This window comes from Mytilus trossulus, chromosome 3 (genome assembly GCF_036588685.1).
Source record: "Mytilus trossulus isolate FHL-02 chromosome 3, PNRI_Mtr1.1.1.hap1, whole genome shotgun sequence".
Taxonomy (NCBI): Eukaryota; Metazoa; Mollusca; class Bivalvia; order Mytilida; family Mytilidae; genus Mytilus; species Mytilus trossulus.
The window spans coordinates 11,008,757-11,034,414 of NC_086375.1; the positions used below are offsets into that span (position 1 = coordinate 11,008,757).

Consider the following 25,658-nt stretch of genomic DNA (forward strand, 5'->3'; position numbering starts at 1 on the left):
TACGAGAATAAGAGATGGACCTGACTGCTTGTATGTTATAGATGCGTATTCGATTCACCTTGATGGACGAATCATTTCCCTAGGAAAAGACAAGACAATAAAATGGATATACGACGGGAACATCGCGGCAAACAAATCTTCTTTTGTGCCATCAGATTTAGAAATCACTGATGCTGGAAACATTGTTGTGTGTGAAATGTTCAATCATGCTTTGTGCATTCTCGGAAAAGACGGGTATATCATACATCATATTTTACTGGATACGTTGGGAATATATTCACCTTGCTGTCTTGAAATCATACAAAATGATAAAATGTACATTGGTTGCAGACAAGAGAAAACTGGCGTTACCGAAAATAGCAAAATTTACTTAGTATCATTGTCTAAGATCTAGCAATTTCGTGGGATTGTTATTTCAGCAGTTCAAGTGTCATGGATATGTTATCGTATTACATATTTTTACGCTCCATGAAATTGTGTTTTTTTTTCTTCAAATTCATATGTTTTAACCGTCATATTGTTTTTATTTGACAAAGCGAAAATAAACAGAGACTATCATACCTCGAAGAGAGACTAACAAAATCAGTTTAAATAAAAGAAAAAAGAACAGTCACAAAATTCTAAACAGAAAATTGTAGACTAAAAAATATATTGGGAATGTATCCATGAGACACAGATGAATCCACCGCCTGTATATGATATAAAATTATAAAATTAAGCTACCCAACTGTGTACTTGATCAGAATTTTGTGGTAATAACAATTGTGTACAAGTTTCATAACATTTGTTCGAGGCAAACGCAAGATAGAGAAACGAAATGAAAAATTAAGCAACTTTTCCAGAGTTATTTTGTAAAGGAGCATAAATCTAGAACGATTAAAGTCATTCCACCAAAATTCAAACTTTATCTCTATGTTGTTGTAAGAAGCATTGTGTATAGTTTCAAAACATTAAGTTGAGGCTTTTTTAAGTTAGAGAACGGACACAACAAATTCTGCATTTTTTCCATTTATAAAGGACCATAACTCTAGAACAAAAATAGGGACACACCTAAAATTCAACTTGATCTGTATTTTGTAATGTGAAGCATTGTGTATAAGTTTTATAATATAGGCATTTTTATAAATTTCCTGTTTCCAAAACTTTGAATTCTTCGAAAAACTAAGGATTTTCTTATCCCAGGCATAGATTACCTTAGCCGTATTTGGCACAACTTTTTTGAATTTTGGAACCTCAATGCTCTTCAACTTTGTACTTGTTTTGGCTTTATAAATATTTTGATATGAGCGTCACTGGTGAGTCTTATGTAGACGAAACGCGCGTCTGGCGTACTAAATTATAATCCTGGTACCTTTGGTAACTATTATAACATTTGGTTGAGGCTAACTAAAGTTAAACTAGAGGCTCTAAAGAGCGTGTGTCGCTCACCTTTGTCTATGTGAATATTAAACAAAGGACACAGATGGATTCATGAATAAGTTGTGTTTTGGTGTTGTGTTTGTAGATCTTACTTTACTAAAGGTTCTTGCTGCTTATAGCTATCTCTATCTATAATGACCTTGGCCCAGTAGTTTCAGTGGAATAATGTAAGTGAAAATTTACAAAATTTATGAAAATTGTTAAAAATTGACTATAAAGGGCAATAACTCCTTAGGGGTCAATTGACCATTTTGGTCATGTTGACTTAACTTTAGGTCTTACTTTGGTGGCAGCAACCCAACAACAGGTTGTTTGATTTGTCTGAAAATTTCAGGGCAGATAGAACTTGATCTAATAGAAAATTTAACCCATTGACATATTTGCTTTAAATGCTTTGGTTTCAAAGTTATAAGACAAAAACTGCATTTAACCCATTATGTTCTGTTTTTAGCCATGGCGCCCATCTTGGTTGGTTGGCCGGGTCATCAGACAAATGTTTTAAACTAAATATCCCAATGATGATTGTGGCCAAGTTTGCTTTGATTTGGCCCAGTAGTTTCAGAGGAGAAGATCTTTCTAAAAGATAACTAAGATTTACGAAAAATGGTTAAAAATTTACTATAAAGGGCAGTAACTCCATAATAATATTCAAGATAATAACCAAAAACGGCAAAATTTCCTAAAAATTACAAATTCAGGGGTAGCAACCTATCAATGGGTTGTCCGATTCATCTGAAAATTTCAGGGTAGATAGAAGTTGACCTGATAAACAATTTTTCCCCTGTCTGATTTGCTCTAAATGCTTTGGTTTTTGAGTTATCAGCCAAAAACTGCATTTTACCCCTATGTTCTATTTTTAGCCATGGCGGTCATCTTGGTTGGTTGGACGGGTCACCGGACACATTTTTCAAACTAGGTACCCCAATGAAGATTGTGGCCAAGTTTGGTCAAATTTGGCCCAGTGGTTTCAGAGAAGAAGACTTTTGTAAAATTTAACGCATGACGCTTGACGATGACGGACGCAGGACGAAGCCGGACGCCAGACGCCAAGTGATGAGAAAAGCTAACTTGGCCTTTTAGGCTAGGTGAGCTCAAAACTGAAACAAAACATTAACAATGTTTTTGCAATTTGATAAACAATAACAAAGTAGCTGGACCATGATATCAAATTGATTTTCAAACTGAGATACACAAATTGATATTTAAACTATTTAATATTTAATAACATAGTATAGGAAATGTAAGAGATTGCCATTAAAAATTGATAATTAAATCAAAGTCTCTGAACCATGACATTATAGGAAAGGGACTCAATATATATTCTTCAAACTGATATAATAATAAGATATCAATGCAACTTTATGAAAAATATCATATATCTTTCACTAGTAGTTCCTATCAAAATTATGTCATTAGAAAACTTAACATTGAAACCTGTTAATGAATTCAGTCACTTAGAGGGCAGGTCCTTCAAAAATAGTCGTATAACTGATATGTTATGATAGTAATGCAACTTAATAGTAAATGGATCTATAACAAGTATTACTTATCAAACTAACTTAATCAATAAACGTTTTGTTTGGGCTACCAACCACAACGACGCCGCCAAAAAGCATACTCTATGTATCGCCTTCCGCGACTTAAGTCGCAAGCGAGACAACAAAACATTGATGAAGGTGCCGTGTAAGGGTAAGCAGATCCAACTCGTCAAGTCGAACCTGTGGTGTTGATCGTGTAACAGTAAAAAGTTATCAAAGGTACCACGATTATAATGTAATACGCCAGACGCGCGTTTCGTCTACATAACACTCACTAGTGACCCTCAGATCAATCTAGTAATAATGCCAAATAAGTACAAATTTGAAGAGCATTGAGGACCCAAAATTCCACAAAGTTGTGCCAACATATTCTACAACATATGGTCTTTTTCCCATACTTCAAAAATCAAACATGTGTCCGTTCTTTTTTCGTTATGTTTGTAGATATTGGTTTTATTTTAGGTAAATTATTGTTCAATAATTTGCGTTTTGTTTATTATTTGGCACATAATGATAGCCCATGAACATTTAATTTCGTTTCTGGGGCTGATTTTTTTGTACATTAGTTTATATATTGAATTTAGTATTGATGTATATAACAAACTTCATTTTGCCGCGAATAAGGTCCTAGAATTCCAAGATCGATATAATGTTCGATGGCCGTAATAATTACTAACTTGGTCAGGTGACGACCTTTGTGGTCATATTCCTCCTCCCATTTTTCAAGTACATGTGAATCATTGGCTCACATAGTATTGGCGTTAAGCATTCATGGTACAGATAAATACAGGATAGGGCGCGATAAACATAAAGTGTTATTTCCTCATTCAGTACTGAATTGATAAAAGAAGTGGCATACGTGCCAATGAGACAACTCTCCATCAAGTCAGAATTTGTTTAAGTAAATCAGTATAGGTCAAAGAAAGGTCTTCAATGACTAGTGTTAAACCATTCAAACGGGAAAAAGAACGGTCTAATCTATATAAAAACGAGAAACGAGAAACCTGTATGAACCATATCAACAAACGGCAACCACTGAACATCTAGCAGCACAGAATTCACACCTTGCTGTCATAATACTTTCGAGTACGATCATTGTACTCAAGATACAGAAATCAACCAATGAAAATGTAAAAAAAAAAGGATTTCGAGCACACATTTTGATATCCGAATACCGAGTCAAGTTTTATTTCCGAGCGACCACATATCGGAATAAATGTCCTTTTAGGTTTCAATGAATACAATAAACTAAGGAATACATTATAGGTATTGTCTGGTATTATACGTTCCTGAAACTTCCAAATTGAAGATCTTTTCAAGTACTGGACAAGACTTGATAGCTGCCGATACTTTTCACTGTCATTTCCGTCAGATATCCGTACAATATTATTTCATGTCATGTCTTTTAAACAATATTGGTTATAACAGAGACATGTACAACCAATTCAATTCATTGCTCAAAGTAAATTGGGATATGGGATGTGAAGTACGTAAAAAGTATTTAAAATAAATAAGTTACTAGTACTCATTATATACAAACTGTGATCGTGTCATACCATCAGAATTAACACGAATCAATCGAAATAACCTATTTTGAATTCTGCTGGATCCAACCCAAAGACATAACATAAAATTAAAATTAAACCCACACACACCCTGTATAAAGCGAAAGATTTTTTTTGCCAGGGTCTTTTTGTGGCATATTTCATGCATATTCAGGACGAGAACAAAATTGAGAATCAACAAAGTTTGATCTGAAAAGCCAAGTTGGACGGCCGATAATTAAACCATAATTGGAAAACTCGAATATTCATATCGAGGTTATCTTATTCCGATCGGACATTTGGATGTATTTAGTAGTGAATTTTTTATTGAGAACATATATGTTGATTTTGTAGGTTGACTTTTTCCAACAAATGTTTATACACCCACCACAGTAACCAATAACTCTTTAATTGGCATAGATTGCTGTCGGATGTTTAAAGTCCATGAAAGACAATATTTCTTTTTGTCCTAAAAGTGGGTTTTCTACTATACGGATACACCCCTACAGATATCGCTATATCTGTATACTTTACAGATATTGCTTTAACGCTTCGACCAATGCCGGGCTGAGTATTGTATGAATCTGTGTTACCTCAGAATGTGTATTGCAGTCGCATATTAATGACGTATTAATTGCGAATTAACGATTACTTTTATACGTTCTGTTTGTATTCGAACATTTCTTTAGAGCAATAAGAATCACGTCAAGTTTTCAGATGACATACACACATGAACAGCAGTCTTTTCTACGATGACAACTATCGATTTCAAAACTTGAATGTGTATGGTTGTGTAACAAAAACAACCATGTCAATTTCAGCATGCATGTTTAGTGTTTAGTGTCGAGTCTGGAGCGTAAGGCAATCTGATTCAAATTGGACAATGTTTTCTTATTTGTTTTACTGTTAAAATTAGTTATGTTAAAATAGATAATTATTCACCTTGAGTAATGTACTATTGTTGACCATTATAAATTCTTTTTTTGCGAACCCGTCTTCAGCTGAATGTGCGATTATTGTATCGTATTACAAGACGGGCCTCAAGGGATTTCAAATCGATAATAAACGCAAAACATGTGTTTTTGTGTCTTTGAAACACAAATAATATACAGAATTAATTGCAGGATAAAGACAATAACTGTTAAGTGTCTTTAAAAAGTAAAATCACAAAAATACTGAACTTAGAGGAAAATCAATTCGGAAAGTCCATCATCACATTGCAAAATCAAATAACAAAACGCATCAAAACGAATGGACAAGAACTGTCATATTCCTGACTTGATAGAGGCATTTTCAAATGTAAAAAATTGTGTATTAAACCTGGTAATTTCAGCTGTATTTATACTCGGCTCGAAACAGGAATAGAAGCTCGCTAAAAGCTCGCATTACCCTTGTTTCCTAGCCTCGTACAGCTGATATTTAAAGACACACAATAGTTATTGTCTTCGTTGAAAAAAAAAGAATTTAAATGTTACATAGTATTTTTAACAATAAGAAAATCGATATTTATATCATAAACAATAAGCTATTTTCCTCCCTTCTTAATTTAGTTTTTGAAGCAGCATATTTTGTTCCATAAACCAGAACATATAATACTTTTAGACCAAAAGGGTCTCAGTTATTTGATCATATATGTTTATCACATCTTTTGCATATTGTGACGCCTCGTCATGAACCTGAAAATAAATTATGCAAACATTAAAAATTAGAAGTGCCGAATTGTCTCCCTTTGAATTTTTAGGAATAATTTTTGCGTGTTATATATTTGTTCTTGCGTTTGTTGTCATTTTTTACAAATATGAAAAGATAACTTCTATATAAACAATACTTCACCTTTGATCTATCAGTCGAAATGTTTACCTTAATTATGAGTAATTAGTTAAGGGACTAAATTGTTAGTCGGCTCAGCAGTCCATGTTTCATTAATGCAAGAGCAACACTATAAGTGCCTGGTAAGTCATTTGTAGACAAAATGCGCGTCTGTCAAAATACAAAGTTTCAATCTTGGTATATATGATGAGGATAGTTAAAACCATTGGGTGAATTTCATGGCTTGTAGATTTTTTATTCCCCGAGAGTATCACCAGCATAGTTGTCAGCAATTTTGTGTTTTCTGTGACATGAATTATCATTGATATGGTCATAATTATAAATAAACTGTTTTCATTGAAACTTTGATTTTTTGAAATACTAAGACTTTTCTATCCCATGATAAGATAACCTTAGCTGTATTTTGCAAATTTTTTTTTGGTTCTCAATGCTCTTCTTTTAATACTTTGTTTGGCCTTTTTATTTTTTTAGGAATTTGAATCCAACCTTTACTGATGAGTCTTTCGTAGAAGAAACGCGTGTCTGGCGAAATACAAAATTTCAATCCTGGTATCTTTGATGAGTTTATTTACAAGAGCGGTATCTGTGACCATATCTTAGAACCTGCATTTATCCCAGGTCAAAGTAAGTTTTGTGTTACTTTACTTTGGTATTAAGAAAAATTGACTCAAAACAAATGAACAGAAAAACATGTCCAAAACAATTTGACACAGAAAAAAAGATTGTACGTGTAACTTGTGGTTAAATCATCAAGTGAGTTTTCTCGGAAAGTCAGAGGTCTATACTCCATCAGTACAACCCGCTGTAAATCCCAGTTGAAATACGTTGATGATGACTAATGGGGAAATGGCAGATTAGTGACTCTCCTCTCATTCTTATTAAATTCATTTAGTTTTTATAGGACTGTGATCCGTAATATCGGATGTGGTTTGTTTTTAGTTGCTTTTTTTTTTGGGGGGGGGGGGGCGGTTGAAAAAAGGAATGTCTGTGTTTGTTCAGGGTAAGCATTTTAATTGTTCCCTTGTAATCTTCTTATATTTTGGCAACAGAAACAAATTTTAATATCGTATACAATATTTATATAAAATAGCACAATGTCATACTAACATTATTATTATCATTACCTTAGGAATTGGCTGCCTTTTTCAGCATTTCTTTTTTGAGTATTTTATACGGAACATGTCACCACATTCATTTATTATATCTAATGCCTGAAACAAGAAAGAACAAGGGAAATGATATAAATGATGCCACTTGACAACCTTATTCATTTATTATATCTAAAATAGTGCCTGAAACAAGAAAGTACAAGAGAAATTCTATACATGTTGCCACACGACACATTATTTTGGTTTGTGTATTATATTTAATGGGGACTGAAAATGTATATGAAATTCAAAATTAACCAAAATGATTATTCTAAAACTACCATTTTACCGTAGTCAATGGAAAGATGTTTAAAAAGAATACTAGTTACATAAAATACTGACAGTTTTATTCACTAAATATTTTATTTTAAATATGTTGGTTATATTGAAGATATAGGAATTAAAAAAAATCTTTAGGTGTAGGGTGAAGATATCCCTGAACTTGAAAATCCATATAATTCAAAGTTTACAAATTTCGTCGTTAATTTTGACAAAAGACTGATATTGAAACTAACATTGCATGTTCTTAAATCAAAACTGTTGAAAAATAAAGCAATATGTATACCTTGTCAAGCATTTCTTTAGTATGAGCAGCTGATAAGCAAAGTCTAGCACGTGATTCTATTATTGGTGTGGCGGGAAAACCAACAACTACAATACCTAATCCTTTCTCTAGACACGTTCTGTTCATAGCCCTGAAAGATAATATAATCACAAATAACAAAACCTAGACCCTTCTCTAGACACGTTTTGGTCATAGCCCTGGGAAAAAATATAATTACAAACTACAAATCCTTTCTTATGATTTGAAGGTTGCATGTAACAAGCGAAGCACGCATATCAACGGTTTCAACTTTCAACATGCATAGACTCATCCTTTTTTCCTGACCCTCAAACAGATATATTCCCATTGTTGTTGCCACAACATAGTCTTCTTTTCATCGATTGTTGAATATGCGAATGAAACATCCCATTGAATTTGCATTTGCCAGAGCGCCCCCAACTGATGTCACATGACGAGTGGGACCTGCTTTACATTCATTAGCACTTCAATTCCCCCTCAGATCACCCCTAGTTTTTGGTGGGGTTCGTGTTGCTTAGTCTTTAGTTTTCTATGTTGTTTCATGTGTACTATTGTTTGTCTGTTTGTCTTTTTTCATTTTTAACCATGGCATTGTCAGTTTATTTTGGAATTATGGGTTTGACTCAGTGTCCCTCAGGTATCTTTTGTCCCCTTTTTAAAATCAATCCTGTTTTCATCAGTCTGTAGTTTTCTTCATATATTGAATGTATACAGTTGATTGTTTTTTTTTACACATGGCGTTTGTAATGAATGTTTATTTTTAGCAAGCCGTAGTATCTCTTTACTAGTATTTACTTCTGCACACAAACTCATCGTTTGCAATATTCCATTATCCGAACTTGTAAATATTAACCATATGTTGATAAACCATGTACATCAGCCTTTGATAAATATCAAAATGAATATGTTGCATTTATTATACAATAATCAAACGCATGAAAATCGGTGTTCAAATTTCTGTACCAGCTTCTTAAAAATACATGTGTTAAAAGTTTTACTTACGCCACTTTAGATGGTAGAAATATCAGTAAAGGCACAACAGGTGAATCATCATTCCCATAAATAATAAAACCACTTTCTTTTAATTTCCTCCGAAAATACTGTGTATTCCATTTTAATTGGTTTATTCTTTTAAGTCCTGAAATCAAAATGATTTTTAATTTTTAGTTTATATAATATTGTACTTTCACTTAACTGAAATGCAGGGTTTACCTTTGATGATTTTTGATTTTTCTGCTGATGGCCGTTTGTTTATGCTTATGAACTGTTTATTTATAAGTTGCTTTTTCCCCAAATTTTGGTCTCTAACATACGCTTACAACTAATATTTTATCGATTTTTTGTTTGTTAATTTTTTCTTTCAACAAGCCTGCATAAAAACAAAGGATAAAACCGAAGTTACCATAAGCAAACACAGACAGACAGACAGACAAACAGACAGACAGACAGACAGACAGACAGACAGACAAGGATATACAAACAGAACGATAAAGATATTAACTATACAGTTACTTAATTGGGAAATTCGTTTTGGACATATTAAGGCGAGTAAACACAAAAGCGTCTTCAATGTTTCGTATGCTTTACTAGAGTCTAAATATACAAGAGAGACGTCGGCAAGTGACGACGTTGTTACGTAAAAATGACAATAACACGTTAACCAAATAAAAGAGTAAAATACTTAACTGAAACTATAATTCACAACAGCATTTCTATTAATTAATAACGTTAACTCATGTTAGTATATGTTGTGGTGTTCTACACATACCTTCTGTGGTTCCGTCCTTGCCCATTATTATTAACATTGATGAGATTATTTGTTGTGTTACTGCAGGCGGCATAGAACTAGAATACACTGATGCATGCGAGTTAAGTCTTAGGTAATGTATGAGTTTCTAAAAAGAAAGAAACAAATATAATCATAAGTCAATTAGGTCCTACAGATTGACAAAAGAAAAGATATAACTTCAGATGGAATTCAAAATCATATCACTAAATTTGAGTTTGATGCATCAAACGTGAGTTTCTGTGTTGTTGTTTTTTTGTCAGGGGTAACAAACTTTCTCCTTTTTGGATTTATCTTGGGGTTCGCTGTTATTATTAAAAAGTAAAATTACACCGCTAACTTTTGTTTGTTTATTGATATGTCTTAGTTTTGTGTTTTTTCAGATCCTATAAGGGAAACAGTAGTATACCACTGTTCAAAATTCATCAATCGATTGAGAGAAAACAAATCCGGGTTCCAACTGAAATCGAGAAGAACATATCAACTATAAAAGAAACAAAACGGAATGACCGAAACTCTGAACAAAAACAAACGTCAACATACACAGAAACGGACTATTTGATTACAACTGCCATATTCGTGACTTGGTTCAGAATATTTTAACAAAATATTAGTGGGTCCAACTTTGTTTTATGGCTGAACAAACTCCCGCTTATATGACAATGTATTAACATGTAAATAAATAATATAAAAGTACATTATTACATGTTAACCACCGATTGACAACGTCCATCTTTCTTTAACGACATCACAAGCAGTGACCTATTTTTCGAGACGTATATCTAATCTTGGTTCCTTTTTTGTTTTTTTGTTTGTTTTTTTTAATTCCTTTTTTTTTAATTCCTTTAACAACAGCAAAGGACACTACAAACATTGAACTCTTTTTGACACGTATATCTGATCACCATGTTTTGGGAACAAAACTTGGCTTCAATTACCGACATCGGATATATTTTCCGGTGTTGAAAAATAACGCGAACATTAATCGTCGCGAATATATAAAACATAGCTCTATCCTATTAAATAACATCAAGTAAATTGGAAAATCGCGTATTCAAATCGTCGCAAAACATGGTAGATAGAGCGTATTTAAAATTAAAAAAAAATAATCGGGGGTGTTGGTTAGCAGTATATATATCCTTTACCTTATTGCCTGCTATATATCCCCCAGCAGCACCAAAACTTTTAGTAAATGTTCCCATCATTACATCCACGTCCTTAGGATCCAGTCCAAAATAATCTACCACCCCTCTACCACTGTTACCTATAGCACCAATACTGTGAGCCTCGTCTAAGTATACATAGGCTTTGTATTTCTTCTTTAATTTGATGACTTCTGGTAAACGTATAATTGATCCTTCCATACTGTATAATTATACACAACAATGAGTATATATTCAATGTTTTGTATTGTCATTTAACATTTATAGTTTTTATGGCAATACAAGTTCATACAAACAATAAACAACAAATAAAAACAGTATCTATGAAAAAAAAAACACCATGAAAATCATTAAATGGTAAATTTTCAATATTACAATATCAATAGTAATGCAGAAATCAGTTCCGATGTCCTACTCCATAACAAACAAAAGGATTAAAAGGAAAAAAGTTGAGCTGTTCTGCAACAAGTAACACAACTATATGAGTCATGAAACATACATGCACTGGCTAGTATTTAGGAGATAACTGTATTGTATTTTAAGCACCGACGGCATCAATTGGGGATTTGATGGTCGCAAATTAAGTTTACTGGCGACGCGTTAGCGGAGACAGTAAACGGGTATTTGCGACCATCAAATCCCCAATTGATGCCGTCGGAGCTTAAAAAACAATATTGTTATCTCCATTCTAATGAAACTGTTAGGAAACAACGTAAAACATGAATTTAAAATCTGTTATATGCCGTCTGCGCTTGCGCGTAAGTCCTATAGCATCAATTGTCAATTGATGCCATGTAAATAAGTGACGTTATCCAATCAAAATGAACGTTACAAACGTTGTTGCATTAGAATCAACATTATATTTAGGAGATAACTGTATTGTATTTTAAGCTCCGACGGCATCAATTGGGGATTTGATGGTCGCAAATTAAGTTTACTGGCGACGCGTTAGCGGAGACAGTAAACGGGTATTTGCGACCATCAAATCCCAAATTGATGCCGTCGGAGCTTAAAATACAATATTGTTATCTCCATTCTAATGAAACTGACAGAAAACAATGTTAAAACGTGTATTTAAAATCTGTCATATGCAGTCTGCGCTTGCGCGTACGTCCCGTCGCATCAATTGTCAATTGATGCCATGTAAGAAAGTGACGTTATCCAATCAAAATGAACGTTACAAACGTTGTTGCATTAGAATAAGTGACAAGTGCCACACGACTAAAGTAATGTCGAGAAACTGGATTCGCCTCCGATAATCATAAAAGATAGTCGAAAGACCTCCACGTTGCTTTAGACTGTTGGCAACCGTCTTTACTAAACTATAAAATTGAGAATGGAAATGGGGAATGTGTCATGGAGACAACAACCCAACCATAGAAAAAAAAACAGCAGAAGGTCACCAACAGGTCTTCAATGTAGCGAGAAATTCCCGCATCTGGAGGCGTCCTTCAGCTGGTCCCTTAACAAATATATACTAGTTCAGTGATAATGAACGCCATACTAATTTCCAAATTGTACACAAGAAACTAAAATTAAAATGATACAAGACTATCATATATAGTTCGTTTCTGTGTGTGTTGTATTGTCGTTTGTTTTTTGTTGCACTTTTAGTGTTTCTGTTGTTTCGTTGTTTTTCTATTATACTTTATTTGTTTCCCTCAGTGTTAGTTGTTTACCCGGATTAGTTTTTTCTCAATCGATTTAGGACTTTCAAACAGCGGTATACTACTCTTATGTTGCCTTTATTTAAGAAGTTTGTCTGATGTGCAAAGTGTTTAACATCATTTTAGCTCGATACATTTAGTCTTTCACATAAAAACATTAATTTGTGCCAAAAAAAAATAACCAATATGTTTGAAGAGTTCAAGGGAAAAAAAAATCAGCCCTTACCTGTAAACACCTTCAATAAGAATGATAATTTTCTTCCAAGGTCGACTTAGCCTCGGTCGTCCTTCAATAACAGCTGACTTTAACTTATTCTCTAGGTCTATCATATCTGAAGTAGAATGACATTAAACAGACAAAAGTTTAAGCAATGTATATACTACACAACCAGGTTACCAAGGCCAAACTATTAAACAGCAAGATATAAAGGGCCCCAAAAATCACTAGTGTTAAAATAATTCAAACGGGAAAACCAACGGTCTCATCTGTATAAAAACAAGACATGAGAAACACTTATGAACCACATAAACAGATGACAGCCACTGAACATCTGACTTGGCAGCGAGATTGAACGTTTTAATGGTACCAAGCCATCTCCCTTTTCTAAAACAACATCACAACATAAAAAGACACATTTTTGTGTGTTTTAAAACAATTAATGATGAGCATACGAAATGAAAGGTATTCAGGAGACTTGAATTTCATAGATATAATTGTTAAGATGTTTATTACGGTATTCATTACTTACTATTATGCTTAAAAGTTCGTATCGAGGACCCTGACAACCTTGCTCCTAAAATTAATGAGCTGTGATTTAGTTCGTCACTTAAAATAAGACAACCCTGAAATATATAAACATAAAGTTGTTTAAATAAACTTCGCGTCACTTTAATTTCTATACTCTAACCTGAACGAACAAAAGGCATTGTAGGATATACGTCTATAAGACGCAATCAAAATTATAAAATACATTTAGAGGTCGACACACAGTCTTCAAAAATGGAAATGTGTCTTAAATAATAAGATGTGATGTCAAATTATTATTCGTCCCAAATCCAAGATAAAAGTTTTCAATAAATCAATTCTAAACTATGAATATCAACTACGTTGCCATGAAATAGTTGAGGCAGTTTAGAACTTCAGATGACTTTGACATCATTATTTAGACCGAATTCCCTGCGATAGTTGAAGATGGCCATAGCAGGTACCACAAGTTAAATCCAAAACTAGCACTTCTGTAAAACAGTTATACCCTTTTTAAACAGTTGTACCCTTTTTTAAATGTTGCACCCTTTTTAAACAGTTATGCACCCTTTGATAGCTAAACAAGAAATTTATCGTTCAAAACACTAAATCAATCAATAAAAATTGCTTTCCAAGTAAGATATTTTACCTTATTTAAAACTTCTGGTATATGTCAAAAATTAAATTAAAATTAATATATTATAAGTTCTATTTGCATTTAATTTGAAAAACAGTATATTCCATAGTTCATATGTTATCTTATAGCTCGTTTCTCTATGTGTTGCATTCTTGTTTGTTCTGTTTTTTGTTGCACTCAGAGACAATATATGTCTCTGTTGCACCTAAGTATTTCTGTTGTTTCGTTAATTTCTTCTGATATTTGATGTGTTTCCCTCAATTATAGTTTGTAACCTTGATTTGTTTTTTCTCAATCGATTTATGATTTTTGAACAGCGGTATACTTCTGCTACATTATTTTACATACCTTTCAATAATTACGTCATATGCTTACCTTTCCTACTAAACAGGGAATGTTCATTGAATTAGTAGCAAATCCCATTGGTATGGTTATAGCTGCATCAACACCTAAAAACTCTGCTACTAATGTATCTAACTTCTTATGAATATCTAAGTAACCTAAAAATATACAAGAGATGCGCATATTGATCGATGACCATTTCATAAAAACTAAAAACACAAAAATACTGAACTCCGAGGAAGATTCAACAAGGAAATTCCAAACTCAAAAGGCAAAATCAAAAGTCCAAACACATCAAACGAATGGATAACAACTGTCATATTCCTGACTTGGTACAGGCATTTTTTAATGTAGAAAATGGTGGATTGAACCTGGTTTTATAGATATAGCTAAACCTCTCACTTATATGACAGTCGCATCAAATTCCATTACATTCCATAAACAAACTTTGGAAAAGTACACGTGATCGATTGAGTATTTCTGATTTTCACATTTCGAATGCAAAAAGCTTGAAAAGATGATTAATTTCGGCCTTAAGTCTTTAAGATGACTGTAAAAAGTGAGGAACAAACTCATGTGCTCGAACACCTTGCTGAAACCGACATTTTTTTCTGTACACTGTATAGATACTATGAAATTGGAATCTTCACATAGAATCTAGGCTCATATGTTCTGTTAGTTATTTTAACTCCTGAACCAACAGGCAAAGGTAATATAGGGTACTGACAGGGAATATGAGGTCATATCCTCTTGAAATGCCGAATAACAATTTAATCATACTGGGGAGTCCTGGTTTCAACATAATTCATGTATATAATAGTTCCTCAGTTTTGTTTATAATGGATTATATATAGGGGTTTATTTACCCTGACAAGACAACCAATCAAATTGCATGATAAGCTCAAATATTTCACTCTATTGTAATATAATGAAATACATAAGCATCTTACAGATGTATGTTTTAAGGTTTTGCTGATGTTTTTTGTCATGTTAGCCACCTTATTTCAAATGCATCTATATAAAGAGAGTTTTTATGCCCCACCTACGATAGTAGAGGGGCATTATGTTTTTTGGTCTGTGTGTCCGTTCGTCCGTTCGTCCGTTCGTCCGTTCGTCCGTTCGTCCGTTCATCCGTTCGTCCGTCCGTTCGTCCGTCTGTCCCGCTTCAGGTTAAAGTTTTTGGTCAAGGTAGTTTTTGATGAAGTTGAAGTCCAATCGACTTCAAACTTGGTACACATGTTCCCTATGATATGATCTTTCTAATTTTAAAGCCAAATTAGAGATTTTACCCAAATTTCACGGTCCACTGAACATATAAAATGATAGTGCGAGTGGGGCATTCGTGTACGGAGGACACATTCTTGTTTTAAATGAAATTTAATTGATTGACGGGAGTGAAAATATAACGGCATCCCTGGACTTCTGCCTAAGGCGGTAAAATCCGTAATAAAGTGTGGTGTCGTTTAGTGTGCGGAATATACAAATACGCAGTCACGTTCGGTAGACATGGGGACGTTGAACCCGATGATTCCTGTAGTGAGAGTCTGCGTGTCGTGCTCTCTGGTTGGCCAAGTTCGGATGAATATCTAGAGACTGAGTAGATAGGATTGACATGGTCATATATAACACCTGTTATGATTGGATATAGCTTTCCCGCCATTAGAACTCAATGAGCCCTGGGTTGTGGCAGAGTTACTAGAGATCGACTCGAATTTTATGTTATGACGTCGATCCAATCTTTGAATGTTAACATATTCAGAGTAAGGGGCCTTGTATTTCCTTACTCTTCAAAATTATTTAGCGTTCATATGGAACTAGAGTCAGTACTCGAGTTCCATCCGAACTTGGCCTACATTAACACCTTCAAAAACTCTTTTAGGGGTCTGTGACATGTTGGTAAGCAAAATATACACCTTAATTCAATGCACCAATGTCATTTATTTCCAACAGCATTATAAATGTTCAATCTTTCATCCCGATTATGCTTACTTACAAACCTTCCTATTATATCAATTATTACTTTTGTTCTCTTCCTAAAAATCCATGATACAATTGTCACTAAACGTTAAGCTAGTAATAATCAATTATAAAATGAAACGTTTGAATGCTAAATATTTCAATAACAATCGTCTGCACATTTATTATTTCGATAACAGATGACTTTCAAAAAATAACGACTAATTTGAAACATTGATATTTTTTTAACAGAATCAACCTTATTTAGATTGATTGATTGTTGTTATTTAACACCACTTTCAGCACTATTGTCTATTTCAAAGGGGTCAGTTTTATTAGTGGAAGAAGCCGGATTGCCTGGAGAGAACAACTGACCTTCGGCAGATAAAAATCCTTGTCAATTAAGATTGGAGTCGACAGGCTAATAATAAAGTAGTTGGACTACTAAGATCACTCGTATCAGTATTTCCAGGCTTAATTGGGTATCAAGTCTAATCATTGAAACAAACACACAAGTTTATATAAGTTAACTTATTTATCGAAATAACGATATAAGTTATTTCGTGGCGGTCAGTCTTATTAGTGGAGGAAGCCATATTGCCTGGAGAGAACTACTATCTTTCGGTAGAAGAAAGTGACAATCCTTTTTAATTAAGATTGGCTAATAATAAAGTAGTTGGACTACTCATATCACTCGTATAAGTATTTCCAGGATTAATAGGGTATCAAGTCTAATTTCTTTACGTTTAATATTTAATCATGAAACAAAAACTCAAGATTATATAAGTTAACTAATTAGTCGAAATAACAATGAAATGGTTTTTTTCGAATATTGGCTGATGACGACTCCGTATTTGATGGCATGTGGACTAGTTGATTAACAGCCGACCGAGCGAGAGCTATATAGCCTGTCAAGGTCGTTAAAAACTCCAATCATCATATTTGATTAACGAACGCAATTTTATAATTCATAAAGTAAAAAGTAAACGTATTTGCTTGGTGCTTAGAGATATCCAACAACATATTTGAATACAAATTTTTAATAATTCTTTGGTCCTTTCAATAAATGCAATTTAAAAGTGGTATAATGAAGTTGGTATACAATTTTCCTTAATAAAAGCATTTAGATTTTTTTAAATTTGTCTTTTAACTTAAGATTCATAATGCATGTTTCTGTCATAAAAAAACATTCGAAGCGTAACATTAATATTTATTTTACAAAATGCCATTTCTAAATGGTTTTGATATTGTAAAACAGTTCGTATATGATAAAGTTATAATAAGTCAATAATGTATGAAAACATCAATAGAGCGGAAGACGAATTGATCTTTTCTTGTCCCTTGGCGTCCGTCGTCCTTGTCGGTTGTTCGTAAACTGTTACAAAAAAAATCTCCTCTTAAACTACTGATCCAAACACAGGGGCTTGTTTAGTAGGTCATGTGAGGGTTTGGTATACGATATATGTAGCGATCGTCATCGACAGTAAAAACCTCGTATAACCAACTAAACGAGCCCCTATGAGCCGAATTCAACAAAACTTGGCCATAATTAATACACGGATATCTAGTTTACAAAATGTGCGTTGATTCCGACTGCTAACCAGCATGGCTGCCATAGCAAAAAATATGACATAGGGGTCAAGTGTAATTTTGTTTATTCCCTTAAAAACTCCTTTATAAAAAGAGAAAAATTGACACATGCAGAAATATTCAAAATGTTGATTTTTACCTTCTATCCATTTACATAAAAAAATTATCAGACGACTTCTATAGAAGTTCTTTGATTATCTCAATTAATATAGAAAATAAGATAGCCTTGAAATGTCAAAAGGTTAAAAAAAAAATTAAAACACAGAGTCAACTATAGTATCCCATAAATTCGCAGCAGTTATTTTCTAATCAAACAAACCTAGTTCCTGTCGGCTGCCACAGGTAGCAATACCGTATGTTTGTGTTGTTTTTGTAGCAGCTTCGGCACATGGTCCTTTACAATCAGAAAATCCCAAATAGTTGTAAGATCCTAGATTTATCACGGTGTGCTTTTTGCCTGTTATTCTAAGAAAAAGATACAAAAATACATTAGTTTACTCGTTTGAATTGTTTTACATTGTCATTTCGGGGTCTTTTATAGCTGACTGTGAGGTATGGGATTTATCCATTGTAAACGGCCGTACGGTGACCTATAGTTGTTAATTTCTGTTTCATATTGTCTCATTAGCAAGCATACCACATCTTCTTTTTTTTATATTGATGAATCAAAGACACTGAACAGAGGCACTTATCGTACGTGCCTAGATTTATCACGTTGTGAGTTTTGCCTGTTATTCTAAGCAAAAAATAAAAGAATACATTGTTGAATCAAAGACACTGAACAGAGACACCGTTATCGTTATAGATTTATCACGGTGTGCTTTTTGCCTGATATTCAAAGAAAAGGATACAAGAAATCATTGTTGAACCTAAGAAATATAAACTTTTACTGTGCGTATTGTTGTGTGTTTGGTTTTTTTTTTACATAGGTTAGATGTATAGTGTAGTTGAGATCTCAAACAACATGTTTAACCCCGCTGCATTTTTGCACCTTTCCCAAGTAAGGAGCCTCTGGCCTTTGCTAGCCTTGTATGATTTTTATTTTAGTTTCTTGTGTATATTTCGGAGTTTAGTATGACGTCCATTATCACAGAACTAGTATCCATTTCGTTTAGGAACCAGTTGTAGCACGCCTTTCGGGTGCTGGAGTTTCTTGCTGCATTGAAGACCCATTAGTGGCCTTTGTCTGTTGACTGCTCTTCGGTCGGGTTGTTGTCTCTTCGACACATTCCCCATTTCCATTTTTCAGTTTTAAAAATACATTGTTGAATCAAAGACAACAGAGGACTTATCGTAAAGCTTGTTCCTTTAGGGTTCGTATCATATGGTTCTTGTTTACATTGTTAAGTGTTTGTTTCTCTTTCAGTTGTTTTCTACTCGTGTCCATATAACCTACTACAGAATGAATGGAGTGAAATTTAAGAAGAATAAAGGTTTATTTTAGGATAAAAATCCAATATCTTTTGTTTTTACTATTACAGAAATAGCATATGCTTCTTACAATTATATTGGTTTTGTGCTCACGTGCAATACGTTATACTCTAAGCACTAGACGTTCTGTCAATAGTAGTACAATATGGGCAATGGGAAGAAAATAGTGTCAAGATTCGTTACAAATACACCATTATTATAGTATTGCAATGTATATTCGATCCACGAGGGTATCATTAAATTTAATGCTTCGTTCAGAAGGTTTTTTTCAAAGTATATAGCGTAGGTCTAAGCGCTTAAAATGTTCTAAAAATGTAAACATGGTAAACGCTTTAACATTCATATAAAACTAGGAGGAGAAATGCGAATCTTAAAATTACATCGTTATGTTCAAACAGTGCATATTGTACAAGTTGAATTATGCCGTTCGCTTGGTTTTGGTTTTTTTTTAATATTCGTGGCTTTGTTAAACCATGGATAAACATTACGTGATTGTTGTCTTCTGATCAATATAATGAAATCCATATTGTGTTTTTTAATTATTTTTTTTTAATTATTTTTTAACTTAGAAACATTTCTCTAATCAAAAAAAATGTTATTCAATGCAATGAGATTAAGAATAAGAAAACATACTCGCAGTCCCACCAATGATCTTTTGATGTCCTTTCTAGAACGTCCATTGTGGCTCCTGGATTACTACAGATTGGTCTGTTCCAACAGTCACGCACCCGCCGGTATAAATTTCGTGTGTAGAAATTTTCCCAGCTCTGATATAAGGGTACAAATCCCTGTAATAGATATGCATATGCTAAATTTATATCGGACTTGTGATTATGTCGTAATGGATGCAAATCATTATAAAAAATAGCGTCCAAAAAGCAGAAAATATTTGCTTGGAAATGGTTAATGCAGAGTCAGGTAATATTCTTTTGTATTTTTTGTGTGTGTGAAAATTTCGATAATTCATAAACTGTACCTGTATATATTATTCTAATACATGTAGTATTGTTCGTTGTCCTTCTATTTTTAAATTATCCGGCAGTTTATTGACTTTATATTGGAGTGGTACTACATGAGCCGGTAAAAAAAAACCACCAAGGAACCTCTTCGGTGGTTGTTTAAAGTTATATTTAAATATTTATCTAGTATATGTTTAGTTATTTCTAAATATGATCTATTATGTGTTTAGTTATATTTAAACGTGTATCTATTTTGTGTTTGGTTAAATATCTAAATGTCTTTCTATTACATGTATGTGTTTGCCCTTTACGTTTTGATTATTTTATATTGGTGTATTTTAGATGTTCTTATAAATCAAAAAATACAAAAATTAAGAATCCTCCATCCAGACACTCAAACATAAAAATCTTAAAGTAAGGCCAAACAAAATAGTATGTGTGGTTCCAGTAACAACTCTATATACACGGGAGATCAAATGACACAGAAATTAACAACTGTAGGTACAAAAAGTAGGGTATGTAGGTTAACTGAACCACACATTTATTTTAATTGGCCTAAGTGTAACGTATATTGTGCAAGAATGTTTATTTCTGACATAAAAGCACAGCTACATCAAAACATTTGTCTGATTTGTATTTATAGTACTAACTGGAAGTTTCGGTTCTGTACAAGTCTTTTCTTTTTCTATTCCAATGCTTCGTAAAAAGTCTCGTATGTGACCTATAACTACCATCAATCCATAAGACAGATAAGTCAAAATGGCTGCCATGAGTGGAGTCTCTTCAAACGTCTCATCAAAGGCAATCTCATGGTGTGAAGATACCTGGAATTTAAAAAAAATATATCATGTTGTGAAGATACCTGGAATTTTATAAAAAATCTCATGGTGTGAAGATACCAGGAATTTTATAAAAATCTCATGGTGTGAAGATACCAGGAATTTTATAAAAATCTCACGGTGTGAAAATACCTGGAAATTTATAAAAAATCTAATGTTGTGAAGAAACCTGTAATTTTATAAAAAGAAAATCTAATGGTGAGAAGATACCTCTATTAATTTTTTTTAAATCTCACGGTGTGAAGATATCTGTAATTTTATAAAAATCTCATGGTGTGGAGATACCTGTAAATTTATATAAACCTTACGGTGTGAAGACACCTGTAATTTTATCAATGAACTTCAATATAACAATCGTGGTTAACTATATGCACTAGTCAAAAGTACAATCTACTTAAAATGTGGATCTTTGATTTCGTTATGCCCATATGACTTCGACGAGTAACCGATTTCGGATAGATATGAATTTTAAACAAATTGGTCAAAAAGTAAATATAAATATATAGTATTTGTGTCTAATGCGTAACGATTTTTCATCAAGAAGAAAAGACAACTCCTCTTATTTATTTAACGTCCATCATTAAATTTTTTTTGTGGTTTTTGTTCTGATTGAGATTGGTACGACACGTTGATGACTACCGTGCCCCTATTTTGGTAATTTGACCTTTTATGTCTGTTTTGTTCACGCATCGCTGTAAATATAATTGAAGTTGATGCGACTGTCATATAAGTGAGATATTTAGCGCTGTAAAACCAGGTTCAATCCACCATTTTCTTCATTTGAAAATGCCTGTACAAAGTCAGGAATATCATTTTAACAGTTGTTGTCCATTCGTTTGATGTGTTTTGTCATTTGATTTGATTTTTTTTTATTGATTTTTTTTTTTTGGGGGGGGGGTCTTCTAATTGGTGATTGCAATGATAATGTAACAGCTTTTGAAGTATAAAATGGTATAAACTATTTTTTGTATCACCCTTTTTTACGTCTAATCAGTTCAGATTGAATTAAGGACACATTTTTTCGACTGACAACGAAAGACTGCGGAAACACATAATTTTACAGGACAACATAACATTGAATTACATAATCAAGGACGACCACTAACGAGGGGTCAATAAAATAAAGGGCTATATAATTAAAAGGGGTCTATGATGCAACTGTAGATGTGACGTCTTTTACTTATTCGTGTTGTTGGGTAACTACTGTCTCAGTGACCTATACATCTATTTATATTTAAAAATTTGCTCCACATCAGTAGATTCAAGAAAATGCAAAATAATAAAATGAGATTTTTTAAATACGACATCCGACTCGCAAAACAACGATCACGTGGTTAAAAGTAAATGTTGCTGAGGTTTAAGTTTCAAATACTATAAAAGTTTGGCGTACTTTGCTTTGTATATGTAATATCAAATTACGACACTGGTATGTAGATGGGCTTTATTTTTATTTGTACCCCATATAATTCATAATATGTTATTGTTGTTTTAAAGAGAAAATAAACGGGAATAGAAAATGCGATTTAGACTTATGAAAATATGAAAGGAAGAATTCCAACATTGGTTTCCATCAACAAATACATTTTGAGAATTTTTGTTTGGTATTTAATTTTCTATTTTGCCTTTTCGTCCTCTCTTTTAACTTAAAGAGATTTATACAAACACATATTGAATAAACTATAGACTATGTAACAAAGGTACTTAACTATGGGGTTGAGTGGTTGTATTATTATACTTTCCAAAGAATTAAATTTAAAATGAATGCTACTTTTGATTACTTTTGTAAAATCCCGAAACACACAAACATGTTCTCTGTAAGAATAAATGTAAAACTCGCATTTAATGTAAATGTATTTATTGTATAGCAAACGCCTTTTTGAGGAAAGGGTGGTGGTACTAAAATGACATTTAAAAATTAAAGGGGTATTCAACAACATATGTATTTTTGTATATGTATTGTTGTTGACGATATCACGAACCACCCAAACCCCACCCCTACCACCCCAACACCTAACCCTCTGTGGCGGATGCAGAAATTTTCATACAGGGAGGTGGGAGCACTGACTCCCTAAGAGTAGGTCCGTTCAAGTCATGCTTCAGTTATTTCCTTTATAGTAAAAAAAAAATCCCACAAAATTCGGGGTGGGGTGGAAACCTCTTAACCGCCTCTTATTCCCCACAACCTTTCAAAAATCCTTGATCCACCCCTATTCTATTTTTTTGGTACATCTGCACTTTCTTTTCGAGAGTTTCATTTGAAGAGAAATATATGGATTTTTTGTATGCATTGTACTTGTAGTAAAAACAAATATGAATGTATAGCAACTAACCTTGGTGTTTCCATTACAGGTGTGTCCGTTTTCCTGTGGGTACTTTCCATTATATCTAGGGATTGTTTCTCCTTCTTCATCGTGAACACAATGTTTAAACAAAGATCCGGTTTCATTTTCTTGTTTCATTTCTTGTTGTTAGCGTGTTATGTCAACTAATAACCGTCCTATATATGCACACGGAAAGCACTTCATATAAAGTAAAATTAGGCATAAAGAATTTGAAAAAAAAACCTTTTAGATAAGGTGTTTGTCTTCCTATGGGCGTTCACTCAAACATAACAATTTGTAGTATCTTTTGACTAAGATATCTTTTTCCGTAAACTGATATTCGACTCTATTGTACGCACTATTAAATTTTGTGATTTTAAGGTCACAAGTATAGGATTGTTACGTGTCCATACAATAAAATGATGATTGTATAATCATAGAAATAAAGGTATTATTTTTAAGTCGTTGTAAATCTTTTAATTTCGACTTAACTATAGAGGTCAACATTGAGTTCGTTCCTACGTCAAAGTTGAAACAATCGATCTCGGCGGTTGAGAAGGTAAACATAGAATAACAATTCCATATTCTAAGAGGAATGGATCCAACCGTATAGAAATTTGCACTGATATTTAAATACTTTAACAATATGAAATTATGGCATGATATACAAACAATAAAAACGAAAATTGGATTATCATATCAGAATGACTATAATTGTACAAAATTAGCTCATGTACGTCTTATCGTGAATTTATATGTACATATACATACCAGATTTTCAGTCATAATAGAAAACAATTATTTCTAAACTTTTTTTTGAAGTGGTTCCCTGAATATCAGGCGTTTGGGTCATGTAACCCGATTTTTTATTCTATTTTTTTTTCGCTTTTATGTATAAATTTTGATTATATGATATTCTTTTGTGTTGCAACCTATTTCTTGTGCTCTTGATCTTATACATACGTTTCAAGTACAATGACCCAGTATAGATCTTTATACATTCTGTCCCTGTATCGCTATTATCAGGGTAAGGGAAAAGGGAATAAAGGGTCAGCATATACAAACTATAGTTATTGTATATCACATTCAATAAGAACAATAACCAATTAAACATGTGAAAACAACAAATGGAAGTTTTTAACGACCTTGACTGGCTATACAGCCCTTGCGCGGTCGGCTAATATGTGAAAACCATATGTGATACCAGTATATATGTACAACAAAATTGCAAACACACGAAAAATAAATAAAAGGAGGTAACATGCATCAAAGCTCACGATGAATGCACTTTAAATGAATAGCATAACGCTACTCGGCAAACTAGAACCGAAAGCCTTCAAGGTTAATAATTATGCATGATGTCTCGTTTGTATTGTTGTTTTAAAATTCTGATAAAACAATACCGCGAAACTAAGTGTTTATTCATGTATTTATTCAATTCATGACAATATGTTGCACCTGGGACTAACATAACTAATAAAATTTCTCTATTGGTCCCAGGTTGCCCGTTCCTTCATTTCTTATTAAGATCAAAGAATATTAGATAGTCTTTTTTTTAATTCTAATTGCTTCAACTTATTGTATTTCAATAAAAAGGGCATAAATTTTTTTAATGTGTTCAACATAAGAGCAAACCAGTATTCAGCTTGGGTCATTCATGCTTTGAAATAATAATTGAAACCATAAAAAGTATAATGTACAAATGTACATGAAATAAATGGGTCCAAATGTGAAAATGCATTAAAAAGTGTATCATATCATATTTACTATTCATATTGAAGAGGATAGTCTGCAAAGATATGATTTGAAATGTACAAGACAATACAGTTTCGAAGAAATAGGGAACCTGTACCATGCTTAGTTTCAAGAAAATTTTAATAAAGTTGAAATCGTAACACATTTTAAAGATGATACTGTGTTTTAGTAAACGATAGTGGAAGTGGCATTGTTATTCCTGGTTATAAAGCACATGTTTAAATTCCTTTACTTTAATAGAGAAGATGTATATTTGCAGATGGAAAACTCAAGTAATGCCCTGTATATTTTTGAAAGCTATTGGCGCAAAAAAGGGTCGCTTTTAGTACAAAATTTAAGGATTTCTCCCGTCTTGTACAAAACCAAAACTGATTAGGACCGGCAAAATCGATTAATACCACTATG

General features: G+C 33.0%; 1 protein-coding gene across 1 annotated transcript; it reads right to left on the reverse strand.

Annotated features, from left to right (window-relative positions):
- Nucleotides 1-5,964: 5,964 nt before the first annotated feature.
- On the reverse strand, nucleotides 5,965-24,059 carry LOC134710145 (serine palmitoyltransferase 2-like). Its single transcript, XM_063570357.1, has 13 exons — nucleotides 23,508-24,059; nucleotides 20,989-21,162; nucleotides 20,013-20,167; nucleotides 18,268-18,413; nucleotides 14,436-14,560; nucleotides 13,428-13,521; nucleotides 12,905-13,010; nucleotides 10,994-11,213; nucleotides 9,831-9,957; nucleotides 9,065-9,200; nucleotides 8,045-8,174; nucleotides 7,456-7,542; nucleotides 5,965-6,177 (listed from the first exon to the last, which is right to left on the reverse strand). The coding sequence occupies exons 1-12, from the start codon at nucleotides 23,634-23,636 to the stop codon at nucleotides 7,477-7,479; spliced, it is 1,608 nt and encodes a 535-aa protein (XP_063426427.1). The 5' UTR covers nucleotides 23,637-24,059; the 3' UTR covers nucleotides 5,965-6,177; nucleotides 7,456-7,476.
- Between the last annotated feature and the right edge of the window lie 1,599 nt (nucleotides 24,060-25,658).

Coding starts and splice junctions, on each gene's coding strand:
- LOC134710145 (XM_063570357.1), bottom strand. CDS start 23,636: ATGAAACAAGAAAATGAAACCGGATCTTTGTTTAAACATTGTGTTCAC. Junction 9,201..9,830: donor CAAGGACGGAACCACAGAAG/GTATGTGTAGAA, acceptor TTTTGATTTCAG/GACTTAAAAGAATAAACCAA. Junction 8,175..9,064: donor TTTCTACCATCTAAAGTGGC/GTAAGTAAAACT, acceptor ATTATCTTTCAG/GGCTATGAACAGAACGTGTC.